General features: G+C 47.3%; 5 protein-coding genes across 5 annotated transcripts; 2 read left to right on the forward strand and 3 right to left on the reverse strand.

The window, feature by feature from the left end:
* Nucleotides 1-465: 465 nt before the first annotated feature.
* K452DRAFT_308634 (uncharacterized protein) lies at nucleotides 466-975 on the reverse strand (the record flags this gene model as incomplete). The annotated part of the gene is made up of 3 exons (XM_033543172.1): nucleotides 466-599; nucleotides 667-726; nucleotides 780-975. 3 exons carry the CDS (start codon nucleotides 973-975, stop codon nucleotides 466-468), a joined length of 390 nt encoding a protein of 129 aa, XP_033397983.1.
* Nucleotides 976-1,926: 951 nt separating this feature from the next.
* K452DRAFT_358687 (uncharacterized protein) lies at nucleotides 1,927-2,331 on the forward strand (the record flags this gene model as incomplete). Its single annotated transcript, XM_033546213.1, has 2 exons — nucleotides 1,927-2,262; nucleotides 2,313-2,331. The coding sequence occupies one exon, from the start codon at nucleotides 1,927-1,929 to the stop codon at nucleotides 2,242-2,244; it is 318 nt and encodes a 105-aa protein (XP_033397984.1). The 3' UTR covers nucleotides 2,245-2,262; nucleotides 2,313-2,331.
* Nucleotides 2,332-3,558: 1,227 nt separating this feature from the next.
* Nucleotides 3,559-5,223, forward strand: K452DRAFT_308636 (uncharacterized protein; the record flags this gene model as incomplete). The annotated part of the gene is made up of 1 exon (XM_033543173.1): nucleotides 3,559-5,223. One exon carries the CDS (start codon nucleotides 3,559-3,561, stop codon nucleotides 5,221-5,223), a length of 1,665 nt encoding a protein of 554 aa, XP_033397985.1.
* A 300-nt stretch (nucleotides 5,224-5,523) lies between these two features.
* On the reverse strand, nucleotides 5,524-6,660 carry K452DRAFT_287492 (uncharacterized protein; the record flags this gene model as incomplete). The annotated part of the gene is made up of 6 exons (XM_033540485.1): nucleotides 5,524-5,902; nucleotides 5,960-6,051; nucleotides 6,085-6,146; nucleotides 6,238-6,239; nucleotides 6,383-6,429; nucleotides 6,460-6,660. Coding segments are annotated over 6 exons (558 nt in total), but the record flags the coding sequence as incomplete, so codon positions are not given.
* A 524-nt stretch (nucleotides 6,661-7,184) lies between these two features.
* Nucleotides 7,185-7,717, reverse strand: K452DRAFT_308638 (uncharacterized protein; the record flags this gene model as incomplete). Its single annotated transcript, XM_033543174.1, has 3 exons — nucleotides 7,185-7,292; nucleotides 7,352-7,610; nucleotides 7,680-7,717. The coding sequence occupies 3 exons, from the start codon at nucleotides 7,715-7,717 to the stop codon at nucleotides 7,185-7,187; spliced, it is 405 nt and encodes a 134-aa protein (XP_033397987.1).
* Between the last annotated feature and the right edge of the window lie 587 nt (nucleotides 7,718-8,304).

Genomic DNA, 8,304 nt, shown 5'->3' on the forward strand with positions numbered 1-8,304 from the left:
TACTTATAAACCACGGCGGGTAGAGAAAGGGGTCGACCTTTTCTAGGTAAGGAGGCGTCGATTTAAGAACGTCCTTTAGCTTCTCAAGCCGCGTATTAGGAGGGCCGTCTCTGTTCTCTAGGTTTATCCTATTGTCAGCCACGATCACTCCGATAACACATGTTTCTCAGCCTCATTATTTAGTTGTTACACAACAGCCTTACCCCCTGCACTACTCATTTATCTACTGCAAGGAAGCAATGATCTCAAAGAGAAAACGTGTTCTTTTAGATAGCAGCATATATACCTCCATAGGTAGTAGTAATTTAGGACAAGCGGCGTCCAATTCCTCGCGCCCAGCTTCACAGGTTGTGTAGAAGTTAGGCTCGTTTCCGATTTCGATTGCGTCAAGTTGGTTGACCTTTGCGGGCATAGCATCAATGAACGCTTTTGCGAATTTGACGGCATTGTTTGAGTTTCTTCGTGCTAAAGGAACTTGAACAGTATACCGAACTGGCGCTTTGAAATTTTTGAATCCATGGAGCCAAGGCGTTCCAATTGTGCCGTTTGTGTGGAGGTGACAGACTGTAGAGTTTCCGGTAAAAACAGTAGGGCTTTGGCTTTGTGAGGAGTCGTAGAATGAATTGTCCATAGACGTGCCGCCAATGCGAATAGGGACTGGCACACCCGTTCGATCTGATATTGCCTTGAGAAGGTTGTTCGAAAACTGGTTTGGATTCTCTTGGCCTACCCAGAATACAGTGTAAGCATAAAGCAGAGGATTTGGTTGAAGAACTTACCAGCGTAGTGTGGGAAGCTTCTCATTTCGATCCCAAATCCTATAAATCCTTGGTTGACTTTGACGGCATTCTCGTCCGAGGTAGGTGATAGATTTATGTGAATTGTGGAAGAAGCTCGCAACGGGATGCCCTGTGCCGCAACTTTCACTTGAGCGACAGCGAAGACAAATGAACCGACAATAACACTGAACTTCATGGCGAACTTGGGTTTGTAGAAGATATTTTCTTGGGCCGTTCCTGTGCTTTTATACCTTTTCTTATTAGGCAAAATGAGGCGAGCCGGGAATGAGGCACTGAGATTTTCGAGGTGGAAACGGTAGAATGAGCCAACGGGACTTGCACTTGATTTGAGGGAACCTCTTAAATATTAATGTCGTCATTCCGTTTTCCGTTTGCGTAAGATATTAAGCATATGTTCCTTGTGTTTCATGCAAAAATGCGGGGTAAGGAGTCAACGCCATAAGCTTACTGTCGTACCGTCACGACTCGCGTACAACAACCGTAACCCGATCGGCAATAACAATTAGCCATCTGCATATATAGGTTATAGAGAGTGGGAGTCTGCTGGAGTTGAGAAAAGCCTCCTTACTATGAAAATTAATGATTTTTGTACGTAATCAAGTATTAGTAAATGTCTACGTAGTAGCATATGCCATATGTTTGTAGATAAACATATATCTTATACTTTATAATATGGATGTTATAACTTAGGCCGCTAGAGTAAAGCATCCGCTTATTTAGAGTTTCTTATTCTAGTTAATAGAATTACGCGCTGTGGTTGGGGGCTATATGCAAGGGGGTTGGGGGCTATGTGCGCGGTTGTTAGGGGCTAGTTGGGGGCTATATACACGGGTAGTACATTGCGATTACGCACTATGGTTAGGGGCTATATGTAGGGGTAGTTCATCGGAATTATGCATTATGGTTAAAGGCTATATGCAGGGGTAGTTAAATGTCAAACGCGGAACGAGATCCTTCAAGGCGGCCCTAGCTTCCGAAGGGTTTAAAAGCACACCACCAATCTTTCAACACTCTTTCCTCCCCCATCATCCCATCTCATCATCACTCAATCTATCTTATTACCTCTTAACTGCTTTGTCAACTATCTTAAACGGTTTACCGGAGTCAACATTCTCAGACAGAAAACATGCATTCCTCCACCCCCCTCCTCGCTGCCGCCATATTTTCCGTCCAGGCTCTAGGCGCCACCGTCTTCAAGCTCGAATCTGCTGGTTCCGGTTATTGCAAGATCAGCGCCGCCGCGTGCGGCTGCAGCGAAGTCTGGAAGGCCAACGGTGACTGCGAGACCATGAGCAGCAAATGGACACACGATTTCTGTGGAGGCACCCTCACGGCTAGCGAGGCGGACGACCAGCATATCCGCTTTGATATCACCATGTCCGAACCTGACTGCAAGGTTGCCGATGTTATTGAGAAGAAATCTGGCGCCGAGGTTAACTACTAAGCCCAAGTAACTTGAACGGTATGTGGCTATTGTACACTTGGGTGTTGCGATATACTTATTGATTACAGCAGGTATCTTGCTATTGGTTCATCCGGGTATTGCGAAACACTAATTGGTTGTCTATCGAATGGGCACGGTTACAACATGTATATAAGTTTGCACAGACTGTAGAGAGACCGGTTTTAGTCTATCTCATTCTTGCATTTTTAGCTAGAGCCCGCAACCAAGATTTTTATCCAAGCAGCATCGGTGACCTAGATGATAACGGATGTGAAGCGCCACTTCAGGTACGTGTATTAATTCTCCGGGTAGGTCCTGTAAAATGGACCTCGGCAGCGCGGAATTTGATCGGCGAGTGTTTTGCGTAGTTCCGGTCAGCCACCCACCACCCAACCTCGCGTCGCAAGCTCACCTTTCTCTTCGAAATCTCTAATGTCAACGCCATCTCTCGGCACCATTTGCAACTATGTAGAACTCGCTATACTTATGTTCCGGACAGCTTACCATCTTGCTGTCACGTCTGCATAGCGACGGTCGCAAACGCCGCGCGACGTTTCGCACCTACCTGAAATCTCTACAGATTCCAACTGTTCATCTTGTCTCAATACTTATGAGCACGATTCCGAAGCAAAGTACAGCCTTTACAAATACTGTCTCCCGCATGGATAATCTTGTGCGGAACCTGTTGCAGCGGCGCGCATAAGCAGCTCGTAGGAGAAGCGCGCTCATGATGTCAGCTCTAGTGCGCTGTTATCCCGTCGAGTGTTGCACACACGCCTGTGTGAGGAGGTAAGTGAGAGTTGTTGTTTCTCGCTTGTTGTCCAAGAACGAATCGTTAATACTTCGTGTTTGAGAAAGCATAGCGAGTTCACACATGCATTATCCATCCACCATCGACAAGACGTTCTCGAGGCTTCCCATGATCAGCTAGACCATCCCACACAAAGAAACGCCATTACGTGCTCAATGCTAGGATTATCGGAAATGTTGGTTTACAAAGAGAAATTGAAGTTAACGAATAGGAAAAGACGGCTAGAAGTCTATTAGGTAACAAGCGAATGTCGGTCAGGGGGGCTGCCACGGACACCCCGCAGTTTGTATAACATAAACCACAAGATGATCCTACTCCCCAGATTTCTCCGCACGCCAAGGTAATTTCTGGGGCATCTTTGAGAACAGCCAAGAAGCCATGTCCGCATGCCAAGATATCATCTGGCAGCTTTGGGGACGTCCATGTAGTCATGTGCATAGCCATGTCACCGGTTAGTACTTATAAATTCTCATACCCGTTCCGCCTCAACTGCATTCAACGCTATGGAAGAACCATTACTTGTTTCTCTTGTTACCCTCCCGCTCGATGTACTGTTGCCGATACTATCTTACCTTGATTTGTCAAGCTTCTTGTCATTATGCAGAACATGCAAAGCATTTCAAACCCCTGAAATCAGCTTCGACTCTGGATATTGGCGCAGAATAACATGCACGACTTTCCCTGGTCCTAATCAGCCCCTCATCCAGGGGGATGGAAGGCGCTGGCACGCCCTATTCCAGCGAATGCTTGCCCAAAGTCATGCATTCTCCTGGGGCAACAACAACAATGGATGCCTTGGTTATAAGACGAGGTTTCCCAGCTCATGTCATGTACCGCAGCCACACACCCGGAACTCGGAAAGATCGTGGCCTGATCGGATGGAACATACCGGCAAGCTTAGAAGTATTGCAGATGTGCAATGCGGTGATTTGTCGACTATTCTTCTTACTTCGAAAGGCGTACTGTACTCCGTCGGACGCCTAAGCCCTTTGAAATATGGTGCTGGAGGGAGCATAGAGCCAAGGTCGCTCAGTTTTCCTTTCATGTCCCTGACCAGTGCGCCCTCTGCTTTGTCTATTCGAGAGTTTTCTGTACATGGATGCCATGTCCTCGGACGTGCGGACAGTGGCAGAATATGGTACTGGACGGACATGAACTTTCCCGCAGAGCATATCCAGTTTACAAACATCAAGATCGAAGAATTCGGCGACTCATCCGCGGATGCAGAGACAAATTTCTTACTACGTGGCCGCATACGCCAAGTTGTAGCTGGAAAGAACGTACGATCTGCCTATGTCACGAACGTCGGGATCGTACTATGGCAGACTGCAGAACGTGGCACCAGTGGCACGGTTTCGCAGCATATTGTTGTCCCCAAAACTGGCTACCAGCGCCAAAACGGCAATGACTCTTCAGAAGCCAGTGATGAGGGCCGGTCCCTCGGTAGGGACGTCGGAGAAGTTGTCAATTACATCGTCTTGGAGCACTTTATTGTGTTTGTTACAGACATTGGCAGCTTTTTTGCAACAAGATTTCTCGACGCCTCTGATTTTTCTGTGGAAGACATTGTCGAGCTCAGAGAACTTCGCCATGACACGCATTGCAAAAGTAGTCGGGTGGATATTCAAGGCTCTTACACGTCGTTCGCAGCCCTCCGGGGTGGCGAAGTTATCACAGCGGACGAGAATTATCTGGAAGATTGCTGGAGTAATCGGACCATCCCAGAAACCAACTTCAAATCTGGCATAAAGCGAGTTCCGGCCCTCCAACATTCTGGCGTCACCCGCATCGCATTTGGTCGGTACCATTTCCACGCCCTTCATCGCGACGGCCGTATCAAATCTTACGGTATGGAACTACATGACAGCGGTTCCGTCGGGTCAGGCCGCGAAGGCCGCCCTCAAAGCCGTAGAAAGGAATTCAAGTACCCCGAAGAACTTTTTGGTAATACGCTACTGGCTCCATGTGCTTCAGCCCCACATGCTTACGCACGCAAATGTGCTGTATGGGTAGAACAAGACGAGACGGGCTGGGATGAATCTTTGGACTTGCGAGTTTGCGATGAGGAAGGTCTCAGCGCTTACCATGCGCTAACTATCGCGGCAGGGGCCGAACACTGCGCGGCGCTAGTACTAGTTAATAAGTCGGCGAGAGAGGTCGAGGCATAGTATATATGTACGAATAAGGTTCGTCACTGTGAAGCGAGGTTTACTATAAAGACAGACGATGATACTTATATAGGGCAAAAGAATAGACCAAATTAAGGTGTATAGAGTCTGTATGCTCTAAGAACTTTGCGCTTATACCCAGAACTCGGGCCGGGAGCTAGGTAAAGAGTACTCTGTAGGAACTGCTTTTATCGACCTACGCGGTGGATCTCGGTTCGCGGTGATGGACGTGACGTGCTTGTAATCGGCGAGCAACAACATGAAAACCCGCGCGACTTCACCTGATTTCTTTGGACATCTTTCTTTGTCAACGCCATTACTTTGTCTCTTATCTCAACCATACAAAAGTCGATCTGTCTTTGTTCTGGAACAACGCTTCAAATGTGAGAAATCCGAGAGCTAACCTATTCGCGCCGGTTGCAGGTAGGTTCAGCTCGCGTGAAGCTGGATTTCTCAAATGAAAATCATCGACTTTCCAATACCTGCTTCTCTCTTCGACCCTTGAAGGGTAACACTACGGTACCACTACCACGGCACGTGTGTTGTGAACACTACTGGCCCAAAGTTGTCCGGCTTATCACCCTCGACGATTAGAACCGGCCATTTCTCCTGCGAAATATCGAAGTCGACTAGGTCTTGTAGCTTCTGAGAATCCCTAAAGCTCCATACACCCAACAGCCTACGCTAGAAAGGGACGCGTTCAGCTATAAATTGATCCCAGTTGCCCCAGAAACACAGTGGCGTTGTCAGACCATTCCCTAGGCGCAGGAGGTAAGCTTCTCCGCTTTTATAGTTTTCATAAAAATCGGTCCCGGTGAACCGGTCGTACTCGTTTTATTCCCCTCCCAGGCCCAGATTTACATCAAAGGTAGCCGGGACGCCTGGTAGAAGGGTGACGATGCCGTCGTATGTGGCCGGCGTGTCTGAGTCGATGTGGATGTGTCAGCCAGGATCACTCCGATAACTCTCGGTTTTTCAGCCTTATTACAGTTAGTTGTTACACTACAGCCTTACCCCTTACACCACACGTTTATCCACTGCAAGGGAATAAGGATCTTAAAGAGAAAACGTGTTCTTTTAGATAGCAGCATATATACCCCCATAGGTAGTAGTAATTTAGGGGGACAAGCGGCGTCCAATTCCTCGCGCCCAGCTTCACAGGATGGTATCATCAGGGGGGCACCGGATAACCCTGTATGTCCCGGACTAGACTGCCAAGCCGGTAGAGAGACGGACGAAATTGTACTGGGATTGTCCCTGGTCCATATGTGGCTCCACGAGGCTGTACTTGCGCAGGAACGACAGCGGTGCGGGCGCCACTGGGCTAAGGGTCATGGTGACGCGGACAGTAACAGTAGGTTGAGCCTCGGCTGGGACATTTTTAGAGATAATACTCGGGCAGAGGTCGGCGGATATCTTCAAGCTCGGTTTCGCGGCACTGCTCGTAATGTATTTGAGGGGAAACTTTTCGCCGGCAGCATTTGCAGGCGGTAATATTAACTTGTCGACCCACATCATGATGTTGGGAGGCTTTGATGATGATAGGCAGTTAACGAGGAGCGCCGAGGTACTTATAGCCCTCTCATGGTGTTAGGCAACAACCGAAAGCAGGGTCCAAGTCATGATCCGGCCCCGGACCAACTGGCCCCAGCAGTAGAAGTGGGTCACCAACGCTGATGCTAAACTGGGCTGCGAATCATGATGAAACTAATTATATCCTAGTTTATCATCTATCCTACGAAAAACAGTTTATAGAGCTGAGCTGAGAATAGAAATTCAAAATGTAAAACTAACAGAAACAAAGGTGAAAGCAAACAAAAGGAAGGGAAGAAAGGACGAAAGTAAGCCAAAGAGCGATAGAAACAAAAAGGTGTAAACGAAAGAACCTCTATGGTAGAGAAAAAAGCCTTTCTATTCGACCATTCCGGCACGCAAAACCCTCGTGGCAAGTTGCAGGACGCTTACATAATTTCGCAGCCTTCCTTCTTACCGCACACTGCAGCAGGGACATTAATGTTGTTAACAGGCGGCTTGAACTTCTTCTTGCACATGACGGTAAAGTAAAGCTCCTATCATACGAAGTCAGCTGCTAAGAACAACGCCAGGCCTGTAATCGGGCTTCACATACTGTTGCAAACCAGGCGTGATTATCGGCATTCATGATTGCCTGCTTTGCGTTCGGGCCTGTGGCAAGCTTCCTCGTGTTTAAAGGGCCGTAGTATAAAGTCGGTACGTCCTTCTCTTCCTCCTTACTGCCATTCTTGACCTTCTTCTTCTCATAGGTTGTTAAATCTTCAATACTTGATAGCGTAGCAAGATGCATGAATTCCCCAGCATTCTTCATAACATAGGGCTCTACAGCATTGTAGCCAATAATGTTAATATGCCTGGATGACGCATGACATCGTTAGCGACTAATGCTGATAGTTATTAATGACATCAAAACATAGACTTACATGAGCTCATGCCACAAGACCATTGCGAAACTCATCATTTTATGGGATACATGGTCACCTAGGTCCTTGCATTTGATGTCATCCAGGTCCGGGAACTTAAAAGTTGATATCTTCTCATCATCCCGAATATATATTGCGAGTTGTGCAGCTCCATGAGGTCCCTTTGGTTTGTACTTGTTGTCCGCATAAAGAAGCCTAGACCCATGCGTACTTCTCCTTTCATAAACTGTTATAGTCTTTGTGAGTAGCGAATGAATTAGCAGATGCTACTGAATTATGAAGCGAGTGGTGGGGGAGGTTCCCCTTAAGCTGCAGTTCTTAGCCGGTAGACCACGCATAAAGCTAGTCCGATATTAGGTAATGCTAGATAGCAGAGAAATAAAGCACTAGTGATAAGACAAAGAGTATTTCTTGTTAATGCTCTGTAGATTCTAGGAATCTTATCTGCTAATGTTCAAATGACAAATCCATACTTTTCCTGACGTAACGCCGATGCCAATATTCTTCCCTGAAACAGTTGATTTATTCGGCCTGTACTCTGAGGGAAGCCAAAGCATGTTCCTGCCATCATGTGTGATCCATATGCTGTCTGAGCTGACGCCCGCGCCTTGATATTGGGGATGCT

The sequence above is a fragment of the Aplosporella prunicola genome (genome assembly GCF_010093885.1).
Source record: "Aplosporella prunicola CBS 121167 unplaced genomic scaffold K452scaffold_12, whole genome shotgun sequence".
Lineage (NCBI taxonomy): Eukaryota > Fungi > Ascomycota > Dothideomycetes > Botryosphaeriales > Aplosporellaceae > Aplosporella > Aplosporella prunicola.